The following is a 19,393-nucleotide window of genomic DNA, read 5'->3' as shown; positions in this document are numbered from 1 at the left end:
ATGACGTGGTAGGTTAATATCACATGCATAATATAATTGGTTGACATGTTATATTAGTAACACTTAACATGTTACGTGTAAAAAAATTATTTATAATCAAAATAGTCTCGAAAGTTTAGACATAAGTAATTTTCATCCTTAAAATTTTAAAAATTAATACAACTAAATTTTCAAAGACTATTTTTATTATAAATAATTTCTTTTCACGTCAAGTGATTGTGACTGACCTGACGCATCAACCAATCATCTTGTGACACATGGCATTAACCTACCACGTCATCATGCCATTATCATCTAACTAACGGAAGGATCAATTTGACTTACATTTTATCTTTTAAGAACTAATATGATTAAAAAAAGAATTTTGATGACTAATTTAAAAAATGAGTATTTTTTCAGGGACGAAATTAATTATTAACTCTTATATATTTCATATAATTTTGATAGTTGTAAGAAAGAAAGAAGTTTTAAATATAATATTTTTAATTTTATTAGATAATTAAATTGAGGGTGAACCGTTGAAAATGTATTCAATTATTTTGATTCTCATATAAATATTTTAAATTTAGTTATTGATAAAAATATTTTTAAATAATTTAAAATTATATCAAAAATGTTTAACTGTAATTAAAAATATAATTTGTTAATAAAAAAAGTATAATATGACTCACTTGTCGCATAAAAAACTTAATTTGTTATATCATTATTTTTTATTAATATAGAATGTCTCAATTTAAATATACATGTTTTAATATTTTTAAATAATTTAAGAATATTTTTATTAATAATAAAATTTAAAAATTATCAGTAAACAAAAAGTTTGGGTAAATTTTTTGAGTTTATCCTTAAATTGATATTTTGATTTTTATATGGCGATTAAACTAGTCTTTTAGTTTTTAAATTGAGCATCTTGTCTAATTATATTTCAAGGAGCAGAGTCAATATTCTGCTTAAATTAATTGGGTTTAAATTATTTTATAGCGTTATGAAGGGTAAACGTGTCATAAAGAAATTCGGTTCATCAAAATAATAATTTCAATCAATAAAATTGAATTCAATTAAGTAACTTTAGTACTTGTTTGGTGTTATTATTTTAATAAAAAAAATATTTTTTGAATAATTTTTTTTATTTTTTAATATATTTAATAAATTTTTAATAATAAAAATAAAAATATTAAAAAAATAAAAAAATATTTTTTTAAAAATTTTTAATTTATATTTTTTTAAAAGATATTTTTTTAAAAAAATATTTTTTATAAAATAAATAAACAAAAAAATATTTTTATATTATTATATTAAAATATAATTAATAAATAAAAAAATATTTTTATATAAAATATCTAAACATAAAATTATTTTTATTTTTTTATAAAATCTTTTAAAAAAGATAACTCAAACAAAATATTTTATTAAAGACTTACCAAATAAGCAACCCTTAAATATTAGTAATATACTTTTTCTTCTTTTTGGGGGGTAAACCTGATATGAACCTTCTCCTCCATAAGTCGGTCGGAAAACAATCAGAAAGTTAGAAAGGGCTGCGTGCCGCCACCTTGGTCGCAAGGTCCAGTTGATCAGTTGAAGCAAAACGGCGTCGTCCTTCAAGTCTCTCTCTCCGATTCCAACGTACTGAGCCTCAGCGTCCCCCTAATTTTTTAATATCGAAGCTCACTTTCGTATTTTCCCCTAAATTGCTCTGAACTTCACAATTAGGGATTTTTTTAATTCATAATTGAGCTTGGAGCTGCTCCTTATCCAAATCCAACTTGCATCATGGAGGTGAGTATCATATTCATGGTTATTTCCGTTTTTCAAGCTAAATGGATCGAGATTTTTGTTTCTAATTTATTCGTTATTGTTTATGAGTAGAAAAATGGAGTTGTTGACATTGACAAGACCACGGAGACCATGGAACCGGAGAAGTCCACTGGTGGTGGACTTTATGTTCCCGGCAAGGACAGAGTGGTGTACGTGCCTCAAGAAAGAAAATCTCGTTTAGGTATTGTAGTTTCTTATGCATTTTGAATTAGGTATGTTTCTGATTTAGTTCCATTGAGCATAGATTAATTGTTTGGTATTAATGAATGATTTCAATAGGACTAGATGCCCTTGCGATTGCAAAACGTGAAGGATCTCAAAATGATGGAGTGTTCAAGGTCCCGAAACCAAGGACCATTTCTATTGCAGCATCTGCAGAAGATGTAGATAAGTCTGAGTCTACTGTCATTGAGGATGAAAGCGGGCTTGGTGGAACTGCTAGTAAAGACAGACGAGCTAATACGAGATACCGGAAATCAACCAATGAATCATCACAAGCAGGTTATAATTTTTAAAAACCAATATCTCTTCGTTTTGCTATCGTTTGGATTTATTGATAGGTTTTTTCAGTTGTGAAAGATCAATGTGTAGGAAAAAAGATATTGTTCAAAACTCATACTAATGTTGGAAGTTCATGTTATTGTGTTGTGTTAATGGTGCCGTGTTTGAAGTTGCAAACGCATGGCATGTGTTTGGAAGTTTTGTTCTTATATTCATATTTGATGCAAATGAATGCATTTGGTAGCAGTAAGGTGGACCTTTTATTTTAGTAATGGGTACTCATGGTTTATGAAGGTGTCACACTTGACACTCATTAAGATAGTTGCTACTATTTAGGGGATTTTGTGTCTTGCTTAATATTGGAAAAAAGAAAGGGGGGGGGGGGGGGTCAGTATGGGAGTTATTGAAGGGGGAGATATAGATAAAATGGTCCTTATAAAGCTTTTTGGAGATGCAAAGGGAAAATGTGAAAAGCGTTGTTGTACTTACAAGGGCTAATTCAGTTATTATAAAGGAAAATTTTCAAACTCAACATGTTTAATCTATGCAGAATGATTATTTCAAGCTGTCTTAGATAAAATATGAATGTGTATGGGTTGTTAGTATGCATAAAAACAATTATCTCAGATGGTTCTCTGGCTTTGTACATGCAGAAAGTTCTGTGACTGAAGATCATGATGCTGATTCACATGGGACTCGTTCAAAGGAGCATCGGGGTTCAGATGTAAGATTATTCTCTCTCTCTCTGGGTTTTTGCTTTCATATTTCATGGCCCTATTCCTTTTGCTCTTTTAGGAGAAATATTTAGTTTGCCATGATGTTGTCCTAGTGCCTAGTATATTTTTTATGAAACTGACAGTGTATATTTGTTTTATGAAGGACATGAAGAATATTTTGAGTCATTATTGAATATGCTAATAATTGCTTTTGTTAATCTCTGCAATAAATAATCAATACAATATTTTTCTGTCCAAAATAAGTGTTCCTACATTTTCACTGCTCAATATTATATCACTTCTTACTGTTGCTTTTATCAGTTAGCAATTTTTGTTCAATTAAAATTTAATATTTTGAAGTTTTGCTGCATGTCTCATTATGATATTTCAACTTTGAAGGTCCCTGCTTCACCTTCTGGATATGAAAGGGAGAATTATAGGAATGAGAGGAGGCATCACAGAGATGAGTCAAGAAGTGGTAGCAGAAGAGTGCAACATGTAGACAATTTTGAAAGTAAGGAGCCTTATTTTGAGAGGGATTCACGTAGTAGGTATGGCCATGAATACAACAGGAATAGGGAGCGTTATTCTGAGAGGGATTCACGTAGTAGATATGACCATGAGCGCGGTAGAAGTAAGGAGCCTTATTCAGAAAGGGATTCCCGTAGTAGGTATGACCATGAATATGGTAGAAAGCGAAGCAGATATGAGGGTTCCAGGAGAACACCTGGTATGTTATTGTTATTATTCTGCTTCTTGTAATTTCCCGTATTAATCCAATTACTGGAGCCAGATATGCAGTAAATTAATCCAAATTTGAAATGCTAGAAAACTTTCTGCATTTTTAATTTTGTATCGTTATACCGAACAGAAATTTAAGAAAATATCATTTCCAGAGTATAATATGCAAGTAATCCCCAACACATTTGTAAAATCTGTCTTAGTATTATCATCATTATCATCATCATTATTACTTCTGAGTTACCAGTGTTTTATTTGCAGGCAGGTCTGACTGGGATGATGGGCAATGGGAATGGGAAGATACTCCTCGAAGGGACAGTGTCTCTAGTTCTAGACATCATCAACCTTCACCATCCCCTATGTTTCTTGGTGCCTCACCTGATGCACGATTGGCTTCTCCATGGTCAGGAGGCAATACTCCTTATTCTTCTTCTCCATGGGACCATGTGTCTCCATCTCCTGTTCCAATACGTGCTTCTGGATCTTCAGTCAAATCTTCTACTTCTAGACATAGTGGAAGGTCCCATCAACTTACTTTTTCTTCAGGAACTTCAACTTCGTATGAGGTATATCTTGTGCTTAATAATATCTGTTTTGCCCTTGTTTAGTTGATAATTGATCTGAGATGCTTTAAATAGATGATTTTAAGCTGATCACTAACAAAATGTCTAGAAAGATTCCATGGTTTCATTATGGTCGTTTCTAATAATATGCATGTACATCTTGTCATGTGTCCAGGATGAAGTGACTGATAAGTCCGAGTTTGGCGAAGAACACAAATATGAGATTACTGAAAGCATGCGTGCAGAGATGGAATATGATGCTGACCGGGCATGGTAATTATGCTAATTAAACTTCATTTTGAGAAGTATCCATTTTGATGTTGTGTTAAATCCTTGTATTTGACATGTGTGGTGTTAAGTTCTTGGAAAATAATTTGGTTCCTTTTCTATGCTCGTCTTCTATAATACGTGCTCGGTCAAATTTAGGTTAAAATTTTAGTTCTTTGAATAGATCCAAAATTTGAGATTTTGACTCATCATACAAGTTTGACCTGTGATAGGGTTGAAGTTATAGATGACCTTTTAAGCCGTAACATATATTGTGTAATTTTCAAACTTTCACTTTTTGATGTATAATACATCAATCTGATTAAGATTATCTTTGTGTAGGTATGATAGAGAGGAAGGTAGCACAATGTTCGATGGAGGAGATAACTCATCACTTTTTCTTGGAGACGAGGCTACCTTTCAAAAAAAAGAGGCTGAGCTTGCCAAAAGACTGGTAAATAACTAAATATTAAGAATTCTAATTATATGTAAACTAATATTTGCTGCAAACTGTTATACATACAAAGCTTCTTGTTACTTGCAAATTTTTCTTGGATAAATTAAAGATAGTTCCTTGTCATAAGTAGAACTGATACATATTAAAACTGAAATGTCACATATGAAGATGTTCTATACACCGCGTTATATATCTTATATATGCAGCATGGATTGTGCATGGTTTTTAGCAACTTGCATTTAGTTATCTTGTTAAAGTAATCAGTTGTTGTTAACAAATAACAGACTAGAAGAGATGGGACCAAGATGTCCCTTGCTCAGAGCAAGAAGTTGTCTCAGCTCACAGCTGATAATGCTCAATGGGAGGACAGACAACTCCTGAGATCAGGAGCCGTTAGAGGTACAGAGGTTCAGACTGAGTTTGATGATGAGGAAGAACGCAAAGTTATTCTTCTGGTGCATGGTAAATCTTCATCTCGCTAATTGATGTTTTATGCAGTTTGTATGGCATACACCTCTTTAAACTGATTATTTTTACCGACATTCGCAGATACAAAACCTCCATTCCTTGATGGCAGAGTTGTTTTTACTAAGCAGGCAGAGCCAATTATGCCAATAAAGGATCCAACATCTGACATGGCTATAATTTCTCGTAAAGGATCTACTCTGGTAAGAGAAATACGTGAGAAACAGAGTTCAAATAAGTCTCGCCAACGTTTTTGGGAGCTTGCAGGCTCAAAACTTGGCGATATCTTAGGTGTTGAAAAGACAGCAGAACAGGTATTCTTCTGGAACAGTTGTGATCTTTGCTTTCTCTTACTGGTGTATAAAGACTTATCCTTTTTAAAAATCCTTTCAAATGCAGATTGATGCAGACACTGCTACAGTGGGTGAACAGGGTGAAATAGATTTTAAGGAAGAAGCTAAGTTTTCACAGCATTTGAAAAAGGAAGAGGCTGTGAGTGATTTTGCCAAGTCAAAGAGTATTGCAGAGCAAAGGCAATATCTGCCCATTTTTTCAGTGCGAGATGACCTATTACAGGTTGGTTTTTTCTTTATTGTATGTGTATCTCATAATCAGCTAAGAGAAAAAATGTTTTGCCCTCTCACTTGTGAAGAAAGTGAGAAGCAAATAGAGCCAGCGGTTCATATATGTCGCAATAATTTGTTGATATACACTTGTGTAGGTAATTCGAGAAAATCAGATCGTCGTAGTGGTTGGAGAAACTGGCTCAGGAAAGACAACCCAATTGACACAGGTGCATTGTGCTTTTCCTTTTCTTTTCAATTATTTACATGATCATGTTTGTCCAATCAAGACAGAAATTTGACATTTGAGTTTTTTGAACAGTATCTGCATGAGGATGGCTACACTATAAAAGGTATAGTAGGTTGCACCCAACCCAGGCGTGTGGCAGCTATGAGTGTGGCCAAGAGAGTCAGTGAGGAGATGGAGACAGAGCTGGGTGAGAAGGTTGGCTATGCTATACGGTTTGAGGATGTGACTGGGCCAAATACCATTATAAAGGTAAACACTTATTTTATAACACTGGAACTATTTTGCTATTGAGTGTGGTTTCTTTTCATTGTATTTATCCTTTGAGCATACACAAGTCTAACATATGCATTAGTTATGTGGACACATAATTAACTTTTGTTGCTATATACTCTAAACTTAAATTGTTGAATTTTACAGTACATGACAGATGGGGTTCTTCTACGAGAAACACTCAAAGACTCTGATCTAGACAAGTATCGGTATGAAAATATTGAGAAAATTCACCCTCAACAATGACATTTATGGTGTTTCTGCAAAAAAAAATAACGTTAGTATCTGAAACTATTGCAGGGTTATTGTCATGGATGAAGCCCACGAAAGATCATTAAACACGGATGTTCTTTTTGGAATATTGAAAAAAGTTGTTGCTCGACGTCGTGATTTTAAGTTGATCGTCACATCAGCAACTCTGAATGCACAGAAATTTTCACATTTCTTCGGAAGGTGAGTTTCAGCTCCTCAATCTTGTCTAATATCTCGTTTTCCACATTTTGGTTGGTTCACGATCTAATTAGGGCATTCTTGCAGTGTGCCAATTTATCATATTCCTGGGAGAACATTTCCTGTGACTACATTATGGAGTAAAACTCCAGTTGAAGATTATGTTGAAGGTGCAGTGAAGCAGGCCATGACAATTCACATTACTAGTCCTCCAGGTGACATTCTTATCTTCATGACTGGCCAAGATGAGATTGAGGCAGCTTGCTACGCCCTTGCAGAAAGAATGGAGCAGATGGTCTCTTCTTCAAAGAAAGCAGTCCCTAAACTCTTGATTCTACCTATATACTCTCAGCTTCCTGCTGATTTGCAGGCTAAGATATTCCAGAGAGCTGAAGATGGAGCCCGAAAATGCATCGTTGCCACTAACATCGCTGAGACATCATTGACTGTAGACGGTATCTTCTATGTCATAGACACAGGTTATGGTAAAATGAAGGTGTATAACCCAAGGATGGGTATGGATGCTCTCCAAGTCTTCCCCGTCAGCCGTGCTGCTGCTGATCAGCGTGCTGGTCGAGCTGGTAGAACTGGGCCTGGTACATGTTATCGACTGTACACAGAGAGTGCTTACCTAAATGAAATGTTGCCCAGTCCTGTCCCCGAGATTCAAAGGACTAACCTCGGCAATGTGGTCTTGTTGCTGAAATCTCTTAAAGTTGAGAATTTACTTGATTTTGATTTCATGGACCCACCTCCGCAAGATAATATTCTCAATTCTATGTACCAGTTGTGGGTATTGGGTGCCCTTAACAATGTGGGTGCCTTAACAGATCTTGGCTGGAAAATGGTTGAGTTTCCACTGGACCCTCCACTTGCCAAGATGCTTTTGATGGGTGAACAGCTAGGGTGCCTTGAGGAGGTTCTGACAATTGTTTCCATGCTTTCAGTACCGTCAGTTTTCTTTAGACCCAAGGACCGAGCAGAGGAGAGTGATGCTGCACGCGAAAGATTTTTTGTGCCAGAATCTGATCACTTAACCCTGTACAATGTCTATCAGCAATGGAAACAGCATGATTACAGAGGTGACTGGTGTAATGATCATTTTTTGCATGTTAAAGGTCTAAGAAAAGCCAGAGAGGTGAGATCCCAGCTGCTTGATATTCTCAAGACACTGAAGATCTCTCTAACCACCTGTTGGCCTGATACAGACATAGTCAGAAAAGCAATTTGCTCAGCATACTTCCACAATGCAGCAAGATTAAAGGGTGTTGGAGAGTATGTCAACTGCCGGACTGGGATGCCATGTCATCTACACCCCAGTAGCGCACTCTATGGCATGGGTGCAACTCCGGAGTATGTGGTTTATCATGAGTTAATCCTAACCACGAAGGAGTATATGCAATGTGCTACAGCCGTGGAGCCCCAGTGGTTGGCTGAGCTTGGACCCATGTTTTTCTCTGTTAAGGAGTCTGATACATCATTGCTGGAGCATAAGAAGAAACAGAAACAAGAGAAGACGGCCATGGAGGAGGAGATGGAGAATTTGAAGAAGATGCAAGCAGAGATTGAGAGAAAACAGAAGCAGGAGGAGAAAGAAAAGTTGGCTAAGCAGCAACAGCAAGTCTCCATGCCAGGTTTGAAAAAGGGCTCTTCCACATATTTGAGGCCAAAGAAACTTGGTTTGTAAATGAAGTTGTATTTTCAAGTGAAGTATTTAGTTACAGACTCACCAGAGGTAGAAAAAGAAGTCTTGTGCCAATTGTAACAAGAAGTAAGAGAAAGCATGAATTTTCAATTCATTATTGCGGTCTCTTAGAGCAATACAAATTCTAGGTGAAGCACTTCACATTTGATTTTGCTTTGCAATCTTACTTTGATAGTGACATCTACTAGGTGAAACAGTATGTCAATATAGGCCTCAAAATTACTTTCATGGAAGATTCAAATATCAATTGGACATTGTTTCTTTCATTTCCTTTTAATTTATTTAAATGCTATCTTTGTCGGAGAGGACATTTCAAAGTGGGTTGGTGACGAAACTACCATGTGGCATCATAATTTTATTATGGTTTAGAGTTTAGACTGTTCGTGTGCAAGTGGATGAGGCGAAACAAGTTGCTACCATCGGAAAGCCGACTTTATCGAATTTAATGATGATGTCAGACAGAGAAGAGGAAGTAACCTGATCTAACATAAACATCAATAATACTACGTATGTAACTGCTTCCACCTTGAATGAATCTAGTAACAGGGACTTCCATTGTTATGTACAACTTGTTTCATATTTGAACAAAAGGTAAACTCCTCAAAATTATTTTTATAAGATTAAAATGATGAAGATATCTTGAAAAGCTTTAAAAATATCATAAAAATAATAAAATAAAATGCTATTCTTTTCATAAACAGTAAATGATTTTTCTATTTAATAAATAATTTGTAGATTTTATCTGAATTTTTGTAGAAACATTTGAATAAGTGGTGAACATTTCCATTGAAGCACTTTGCCTGCAAACAAGCTTCACAGAAACGGAGCCTTTGCTTTTCAAAATCAAGACATGATATGGGAGTAACATCCATGGTTCTACTTAAAATATCCAAATTGATATAAGAAAGTAAGAATACAACAACGGTTCTAATTTCTCATGCATCAATCAGCCTCTGAAATATACACAGTTGCACATCTTCCCAACCTACAAAGAGCACAGGAGGGAGCATGAAGACATTGATCATGAATTAAACTTGAGGCAACCCTTTTCCAAAGAAATTCACCTAAATATCCGTGATACTTTAGCTATTCCAACAATTGTCACATTTATACACAAAACCCCAAAATATATTTATTGTTGTGGAAAATGGGGCAATCAAGAGAACAAAATTATGTTATGATTCTCCCTGTATATGAATTGATGAGTTGTCAATTGTTAAGATTGTTTTCCTCAACTTCCAACTTCATAAATACTACCACCAACAATCTGCGAACCCTCACGCAGCTGGGTAACAAGTTTTCGGATTTGAGTAATACCTGGAAAACGATGAAACAACCGCAGTACAGAAGTCAAGATACATAGGATAACCGAGAAAGCATAATTTAAGAGAGGAATAGCACTCACAATCATTGCCGAGTCACTAGTTCCATTAATCTATGCTCCAAAGTACTGGATCATTTCATCATCACCCAAGAAATCATCCAAATGGAATGGTGGACTGTTGAATCCTCCAAAATCTAACGACATGCTACTGATTGGCGATCCAAAGAAAGAATGATCTATAGGTCTGTCAAGCTCATTTTGGAATGCATCTTTACCAAAATATTGCAAATCTCCAGTAATTTCATCTCCTTTCATATTATGTTCTGGTTGCATAGAGACTGCATTATCTGGCTGCATTGGTTCATCATTTCCGGGCTGCAACTGCTGTCCATCATGACTAGGGTCATACCCTGCCACTGGATTATAAATATTGTAATTAGTTCCTTGATGCATGTCGGGGTTTTGCACCTCAGGATAGTGCAATTGCCTCCCACTCATATACATGCTTTCCGAGGGAACTAAGTTGTTCGAATGAAGATAAGAGAAATGATCAAATCCAGTTGCCGGTAGTTGAGCTGGCACCTCAGGTCCTCTATCCACTAGTCTCATAGAAGTATCTGTATCATTACCCTGTTCATTTCCATGAATCTGCCCAACCACCTGAGCTTCTGTCTGGTTCTCACTGGGCAAAGTGCTTACTGGCTCAACTTGTAAAGTTTCATTATGAGGTTGTGGTGGTAATTTGTTAGTGGTATTTGACCTCAATCGAGGTCTTTTTCTCCTGGGTTGTTTCTCAGCTTGATCTTTCTCTTGAATAGAATTCCTTCGCGAGTTATCTGATGGTTCAGCATCTGTAACTTGATTTCTCCTATCTTCTTTAGAAGAAACAGAACCAGCACCATCATCAACGCCATCAACATCATAATTGCTATCACTACTAGCGGCTGGTTGCTTATTTTCAGCAGGAACAGTAGGCGGCACGTCTGTAATTCCAGACGTACCATTATCAGTACTATACTGCCTAATAAGAGCTTCTTCTCGACTTAATACCCCTAACCAAATTGCACTTTCCTTTGCTGTCATCTTATCCTGCAAGCATTTTGACTGGCGAACATGCCTCCTTATTTTTGCAATATCAGGTGACATGTGCTTTATAACAGAAGTTAGCACTCCCACTTTCCACATCTTTTTCAAATCATGCGGCTTCTTATAAGGAGGACTCTGATTATGGGGTAAATTTGATTGGATCCACCAATCTTCATTCCCGGTTGGCCACCAAGGTGGGGGAATACCCTTTTCCAATGGATACTTCCTCTGAGGAGGATCACAATGTTGCATCAAAGAAGATAAGAGTGACCCAAGTGTTGCATCTTGCAGGTCTTGGAGAGTGCTCTGAGAGTTCCCATTTCGATTGTTATCTGCCTCACTCATAGCAAGACACTCTGCTTCATACTTTGTTATGGCAGCAGGGCCATTCTTATCGAACTTTACCTTCTCTTTCCACCAAGCTCTAATGTTATCGGAGGAACCACTCACCGGTTTTCCCTTTTCAGGAATGATTCCATACACAAATCCACGAGCTTTACAGACTTCCATAAGCTTCAGCATATACTTAAGAATACCATCTTGTGCTCTGGACATCTTCTTCCTCCGAGCTTGATCAGTGGTATGCCTCGGCTTTTGCTTCTCTGCGGCTTGCTGTGCTGCAATCTTTTGTTTTTCCTTGAGTCTTTTGAGTTTAATTCGATCCTTCCACATCCTCCTCTCCAATTCTTCTGCTTCAATCTCTTCATCACTGACATCTTTCTCCGCTATATTATGGCATCTAATATCATCAACATCTATATCTGAGCTGTAGTTCAACATGTCATAATATCAGAAGATGCTCTATTCAATAAATTGGGGAAGAAAAAACAAATCACCAAAGAAAAAACAAAACAAAACAAAATCGCTCAGTTAGGTTTCTTTTAAAAGGATTCTATTAACTTGGTCCCTCCAAAACCACAAATCGACATCGCATGTGCCAAATTAACATTGCATACATAGCAAATAAAATCTAGCTTATTAGTTCCGGAATAAGTATAACTAATTAACAGTCAAAATTTCATTGCCTTCTCTATTCTGTAACATTTCCCCAAAAGTAATACACTAAAGCAGACATTGTTTTCAATCTATAAACTCTCCAACGAACACTCTATTCTGATGAGATATATTCCTCACTGAAATTCAAGAAAACTAACTGATATTCAATATGGAATTTATAGTTCAGCAACTATTGGACATATCTATAGGATGAATCCCAACAACACCAACACAGTTAAAGCTAATAGTGATTCACAGAGCAAATATATGATTCACCAAATATTATAGTACTAAAAAACCCCACAAAAAAAAAATATAAGCACGCATGAAAAATTGAAGTTGTGGGTGGCAATTAAACAAAAAAGGAATTTGAAGACATACCAAACATCAATTGCAATTTCTTCGATTTCTCCCATCTACAAATACTTAGAGGCACGAGGTTGGCGATATTATCTGCTGGTTGCAATCACCCAAAAGGAGAGGGAGAAAGTAAATACCCAGAAAAAAAAAACGATTTTTATTTAGGTTCCTTTTGCTTTTTGATTATGATTATTGATTATGATGGAGAGATAGCGAATTCAGCAAAAACAATAAGAACCCAAGAAAAGGGTTTTGCTTTCGCTACCCAAAGTTGCCCAAAATTGAATGCTATGCTAAGCTGCGATTCTGCGGAGAGAGAGAGAGAGAGAGAGGAAATGATGAGAGAGACAGAAACAAAGACACAGACACAGAGGAGAGAGATGACAAATTTAGCTCAAAGTGTTCCATTCAATGTTTTCGATCCTCTGTGTTGCGCCCATTCTATCTACTCTGCACCCCCTCTCCTTTCAAACCTCAATCTTTTTATTTTATTTTATTTATTTTTTGAACCTCAAACAATAAAATTTATATAATACTTATAAAAATAAAATTAAAAAAAGTAAAAACTTGCAGTTATTTTGAATTAATAAATTTTATTAAATTATTATTTAACAATTTTTAATTATCAATTTGACATAAAAATAATTATACGAAAGTCCCTATCAATAAAAAAATAATAAAAATAGAAGCCTTATACTTATTTGTTTTGATTTGATATTTCTCTGCATCTGTAATTCGGTATATTAGTTTTTGTTATAATAAATAAATAATAAGAACAATTGATATGCTTTTTTGCATGTAAAGAAAGCCATCACTTTTTTACTGCTTGATTCATGAACCATGGTTTTCCACACGTGAATACAGATACAAAGTTTTTCCCCAACTGCACTTTGAATTATTTCCATGTCCAAATTTGCAAACTAGTTTCTTAGTTAAAGATTTTTGAATTCTAACAGGGAACAAAATTTTAAAATTGTGTTCCACAATATATATTTAATTTTAATAGATCTATAAGTTATTTTTTCTTTTATTTTCTTTTTTTTTCCCATATCAAAGAAAAGGGAGAATAGTAGACTATATATATTATTATTCTAAATTTAAATGAGGTATCTAAAAGACTTAATTTCTAAATTATAGAGTCAATTGCAATAAATTAAATAAGTAGGTTATTTTAAAAATTAATAACTTTATTTTATATATATTGACAATGTACATTTATAATGTTAGTGTTATTTATATATAGTTGAACTATATACTTTACTTTTCTTTATATATTTTACTTGTCTTTGGAATTAAACGTTATTTAATTAGATATTGATATTGTCTTTCTGTATGTATATTCATATAACTATATTATATGTAAAAAAATTAGTTATCAAATTAATTATTAGTATAAACTATATATTAAAAATATGTAAAATAAGATATATATATATATAACTAATTTGATCATTAATTTTTTATATAGATATTTTTTATATTCATAGGACGTTTAAAATAATGAACTAAATTAATAAATTTTATTAACGTGGTAATGAATAATTATTTATTTATTTTACTTTTTTGTCCTCACATATGTAGATAATTAATTAATTATGTTATTATTCATACCGATTAAATCTGACCTTACAGTATTATTTTGAAATAAAAATAGAAAATTATAATGTTTATATAATGTAATAAATATATGGAGATGGCCGATATGTAAGAAAATCTAAAAATAGTAAAATACTAAAACTGCTGGCCCTAGACTTTTTCATAATGAGCATGTTAGGGAGTCAGTAATTTTTGTGATTGTTAGCCATCAACTAGCCATCAATGATAATTTGATGGTGTGAGATTGGTATAAGATTTCATCCAATGGCTCACCTTCCTCTGCTGGTTACATGCTGGCCAAAATTCAATAAAACTGCTGGCCCTAGACTTTTCCATAATGTATTTAGGCAATTTAATGAAAAAACAATGTATTTGGACGGAATAACGTGAAGGTGCATGGTCAATTCTTTACATTCTATATTCGTCAATTCATTTTCTCTTTTCTCGTCACATGTTTTTAAATATATCTAACAAATAGATTTCGGTTCGAAGAAGCCAATTACTTCGAAATTCGAATCATCTACGTGAAAATTTATGGTAGAAATTCTGAGTACAGTTAATGTATCAATGAATTATGAATTGTAAGTTGAAAAAAGTTTGAGAAACAATAAATAAAAGCTAATACAAAGCATTCTAAAATTATCTTATTTTATTCTATCTTATTTTATACTTATTAATTATCACTAAAATAATTGAATAATATTAAATATAATAAATTTATAATTATAGATATTATATATATATATAATTATATATAATAAATTATATATAATGATAAAAATTTATATATAATTATTTTTATATAAAATAAATAATTAAAAATTATTAAATATTAATTTTGTTAAATATTTTAAATTATTTAACTATTTTTAAATATCAACTTCATATAAATAACTGCATTGCATTCTATATAACTTTGAATATCATGTTTATCAATTTTTTCAGTCAGTGTTTCCTAAGAAATTGTTAGAGACTTTTCTTAGTCATTGGTATCTTCCTGCTAACATCACTTTGTTATGTTCATTATTAGTCTTTGTGGAATTGTGGAATTTACAATTAAGTAGCTGTTATTTCTTTCCTTTTCCTTTCTTTTTTAGGTTAAGAATTCATTTTCTGAGTGAGCCTTATATAGATTGTTACACCCCCATTGTTTCTCAAAAATGGAGATGCCATTGTTTCTCAAAGCTAGGGGTGACTGAAATGAGAGCTCCTTGCAGCATATCTATTTGCCATTTTAATTCATTCTCACTGTAACACTCTCGCTATCCTATCAGAAGTTATGCTTTCGGATGCGCTATTCTAATAATAAGAAGTATTACGATCATTTTACATATTAAATACTAAAATAGAAACTGTAAATTAAAAAATATTAAAGAAACAAAAGAATTGTATTCTATTTTTTTTTTGTTTTTTTTATAAAAATTATTAGAAATTAAATTATTTATTCACTTGAATATATATTACACCCTCTTAAGTTTTGTTATGGTCTCATGTTGGATTTAAAGTTGTGTCTGGCTAAAGAACATTCTTTGAAGACATGCCGACGGTCCATAAAAAACATAATCTGAATCATGTTCATATAAGAGTTATCCGAATCTTTCTCAGATTTACTTTTCAAATACTATAAATAAATGGTTTAAAGCATACTCAAAATATAATATCTACCATAATTCTTATACTTCTTAAGCTATTTCTTAAGCTATTATTGACTTGAGCGTTACAGTCTCTTATAGGTACACTTTTAGAGATGCCGACCCAATACAAAGAGACTCGCTGCAGCTTCATATCCCGATCCTATAAATTTATGACTATGAAAGGTAATCCTAATTTTACCTTCGGAGTAAATTTAGAACTCATTCCGTTGATATTGAAGTGAACCTAAATGGCAAACTAGAAAATAGATAAACATAAATGGAGCAATGATCATATCATTAAACTTTTACATTGCATCACATGATTTATTCAAGGTGAATACAAAAACAGTCTAATAATATCTTTTGAGGAAGTTTTTGAACCATTTTGCAGAAAGCTTATTATATCTCTTCTGACCATTTTTGTAATCCACATAATTTAGTCCAAAGCTCACAGTATAACCTGCACTCCATTCAAAGTTGTCCAGCAATGACCATGCAAAATATCCTCTCACATTTGCACCTTCCCTTACAAATGAAAATGGTAAAGTTTAATGGATTTAGATCCTCTAAATTTTGAATTTGTACTTTAGAGGGTAAAGTGTAATCTTCTACCGTTTTTCTCTCATATTTATTCTTGGTCTCATCTATGAAATAAATGGTGAGAGATCACACTTTACTCTCTAGAGTGAAATTCAAAATTTAGAGGATCTAAATCTAAGTTTAACAGATACTTCAAAAAGAAAGAAAGAAAGAAAAGATTGAACAAATATATATAATGAGAAGCAATAACTTACTTAATAGCATGTTGAAGTTAAAAGAGATGATGATAATAAAAATCAACTCTGAAGGTATCTAGAAGGGCCTCCTCAAGTGACAGTGTTGGATCATTGTACTCATCAATACCTACAAATTCAACTATGCTATGATTCATAGAACAAATTAAAACATGCAATGCAATAATGTAATAAGTTTATTTTTACCATTTTCTGTGATATAATCAAGGGGTTGTTGTACTTTTTCTTGGTGTGAAGCAATAGTTCTCGAATTTCTTTTGGATAAACATATAACCAAGTTGAAGCAGCCTGCACATAAATATGATAATGTCAATCTTATGTTATTGAAAATGAAACATATACATACCCTTGGACCTATAGGAACACCATTGCATTCAGCTGCCATTATTATAGAAACAATTTACACACCATTAGTAAAGTCTAACACACACACACACACACATATATATATATATATATATATATATATTGAGATTAATTGAAAGATAAAGAAAAGTGTCTTTGCTTGCAAAATTGACATGAGAATCAGTGGCATAATTTGGTTTTCCAGACAATAGCCTAGGTGCATTGGAAGCATAGTTGGTGGTATAATAGTTCAATCCAATGAAATCATATGAATGTATGAGTTGCTTAGATTGAATTGCTGTTTAGAGAACTTAGGCAATCTACTTCCAACTATAGATTTCATGCTTTCTGGATAATCTCCTGTTGTCAAAGGTTCCATAAACCTATATAAAATAACAAATAACTGTTTTGCTTAGATTCTAAGAACCAATCAATAATTTAAAAGCAGGGGTATTAGTATTAGTACTTACCATCCATACATAAAGTCAAGTGATCTTTCAGCAGCACTTGTATCAAGTGGACTATTTGAAAATGGCATGAATCAATGAGACACCAAGGTTATGCCTATGGTGCCTTTTTGAGATGCCTGCATTTGTCAAACAGATTTTATCTTTCGAATATGGCTAAACTTTGATAATCATTATTTCAAACTTGTAAGGCTAAAAATGAACCTGATATTTATTTATGAGTCAAATAAATCTGCATAGTATATAGTATCTTTGATTCTTTGTGAATGTTGAAACTTTACGGTACTCACACAATGCGAGGACTTAAGAAGCCACCAATACTCATCCTCCAAAGCTTGTGGAAGATCCCAATGAAAAAGAGTAACAAATGGTTTTATGCCTGCAAAAGAGAAAGAAAATTGTTAGGGAAAATTAAAAAGAAGTTGGATGGAATTATTTTGATGATGACCTTTAGAGAGTAGCTCATTAAAGAGGCTGTTGTAATGATCAATTCCTTGTTGGTTTATCCCTCCACTAAGCTTTCCTTCTGTTTGTGGCAAATGTGAAATGGTTAATCAATGCAAAAGAGTAATTAATTACTAATTAATTAACTAACTAAATAAACATCAACTATTTACTAATTGGTGGAAACTCAGGTGCAGTTAACTTAATATGAAGTTAAAGTTAAATGATTTGACAAGTTTGACTGAGTTTTATATTTAACGATTCTTAACTATCAACTTCCCGTGCAGTTAACTGCGATGACTCACTTGAGCGTATCCTAGGCCAAGAAATGGATAATCTGTAAGCATCTAGATTCAAATCCTTCATGATCCCAACATCTTCCTCATAGTGGTGATATTGGTCATTTAATTTGCAACATCTCCATTGCTTCTATCTTCTATCTTTTCTGCACGTTGTTTCCACAGTAAACTAATTATATGCTTAGTAAAGTAATTAAATATGAAAAATTACAGACTAACAATATATATCTTCAAAATACACAAGAAGATTATTATACACATAACCTTGTCCTTTTTCATTCAATAGGAAAAAAGAAAATCTAGTAATGAATACAGAGAGAAACAGAGTTGTTAAATTACCTGGATATTTATGGGTGAAGGTATCCCAAATACTTAAGCCTTTACCACCTTCAAAAGCAGCACCTTCATACTGTAAAATATAATGTTATTGTTATTATTATTATGAGTAACTTAATTGGACAACATTACTTGTAATTTAGAACATTTTAGATTATTGTTTTTGGAGGAATTTAATTACTTGTTGGAAAAAGGCATAATATATAGATTGCTAAACTATTGAATCATAGCTAGCCAGTTACCTACACATTTTAATAAACTATAAAAATAATTTCACTGGTTGTCAAACTCTCGAGTCAACTCCTAAACTCGTATGAATTTATGGATCCAGGTCATGGAATCAAGTTGACTTATTTAAAACTCGTTTCTGGATAAACTCAGGTCGAGTCGGGCTAAGCGAGTTTAACAGCCGTTTACTTGGCATTATTTTAGTTAACTAACTAACTAAATATGAATTTTGATCCCATAACAACCTGGTAGGATGCAGATGAAGCTCCAAAGATGAAACCTGGTGGGAAGCTGCTTCTGTTGAGTGAAGAAACATCAAGAATGGCGGAAACCGGTGGAGCTATTTTTGAAGTAGAAGAAGAAGTGATTAAAAGAGCAAAGAGGAGAAGTAAAACGTTGTCGAATTCCATATGGTGTATGTAACTATGTATGTGTGTGATTATTAAGCCTCTACCTTTATATAATCAATTATGGAAGTGGTGGATCACCCTCCTTACATTCACATCATCTTAGTCAAGTCAAAACTAAAAATAGGTTTGGTTAGGGAGATTGAAATTAAGAGTCAGAAATTAAAATTAAAATTTCAGTCTCAATTTTTAAATTTCAATTCTTTGAATATCTCTAAAAAGTGAAGATACAAAGGACTGAAATTTTAATAATATTTTTTATTAAAAATATCTTCATTTAATTTTTTAAATTCTAAATTTACATCTCAATT

General features: G+C 33.2%; 2 protein-coding genes and 1 pseudogene across 3 annotated transcripts; 1 reads left to right on the top strand and 2 right to left on the bottom strand.

Annotated features, from left to right (window-relative positions):
- The first annotated feature begins 1,430 nt into the window (after positions 1 to 1,430).
- LOC112706620 (pre-mRNA-splicing factor ATP-dependent RNA helicase DEAH7) lies at positions 1,431 to 9,032 on the top strand. Its single transcript, XM_025758014.3, has 16 exons — positions 1,431 to 1,779; positions 1,870 to 1,999; positions 2,098 to 2,319; positions 2,973 to 3,043; positions 3,435 to 3,765; positions 4,038 to 4,342; positions 4,515 to 4,612; positions 4,949 to 5,060; positions 5,348 to 5,525; positions 5,613 to 5,842; positions 5,928 to 6,104; positions 6,250 to 6,321; positions 6,414 to 6,590; positions 6,759 to 6,820; positions 6,912 to 7,064; positions 7,149 to 9,032. Exons 1-16 carry the CDS (start codon positions 1,774 to 1,776, stop codon positions 8,746 to 8,748), a joined length of 3,924 nt encoding a protein of 1,307 aa, XP_025613799.1. The 5' UTR covers positions 1,431 to 1,773; the 3' UTR covers positions 8,749 to 9,032.
- Positions 9,033 to 9,640: 608 nt separating this feature from the next.
- LOC112706621 (ETHYLENE INSENSITIVE 3-like 3 protein) lies at positions 9,641 to 12,998 on the bottom strand. Of its 2 annotated transcripts, none has more exons than XM_025758017.3 (3): positions 12,554 to 12,998; positions 10,172 to 11,942; positions 9,641 to 10,083 (listed from the first exon to the last, which is right to left on the bottom strand). In XM_025758017.3, exons 1-2 carry the CDS (start codon positions 12,586 to 12,588, stop codon positions 10,202 to 10,204), a joined length of 1,776 nt encoding a protein of 591 aa, XP_025613802.1. In that variant the 5' UTR covers positions 12,589 to 12,998; the 3' UTR covers positions 9,641 to 10,083; positions 10,172 to 10,201. The 2 variants fall into 2 exon arrangements, with proteins under 2 accessions (XP_025613802.1, XP_025613803.1); XM_025758018.3 differs by having other exon boundaries at positions 10,172 to 11,937; positions 12,554 to 12,991.
- Positions 12,999 to 16,054: 3,056 nt separating this feature from the next.
- On the bottom strand, positions 16,055 to 19,148 carry LOC112705151 (cyanogenic beta-glucosidase-like; annotated as a pseudogene).
- Between the last annotated feature and the right edge of the window lie 245 nt (positions 19,149 to 19,393).

Source organism: Arachis hypogaea, chromosome 8 (genome assembly GCF_003086295.3).
Source record: "Arachis hypogaea cultivar Tifrunner chromosome 8, arahy.Tifrunner.gnm2.J5K5, whole genome shotgun sequence".
Classification (NCBI taxonomy): domain Eukaryota; kingdom Viridiplantae; phylum Streptophyta; class Magnoliopsida; order Fabales; family Fabaceae; genus Arachis; species Arachis hypogaea.
The sequence above is the reverse complement of the archived record's forward strand: the minus strand, read 5'-3'. Positions and strand labels throughout refer to the sequence as shown.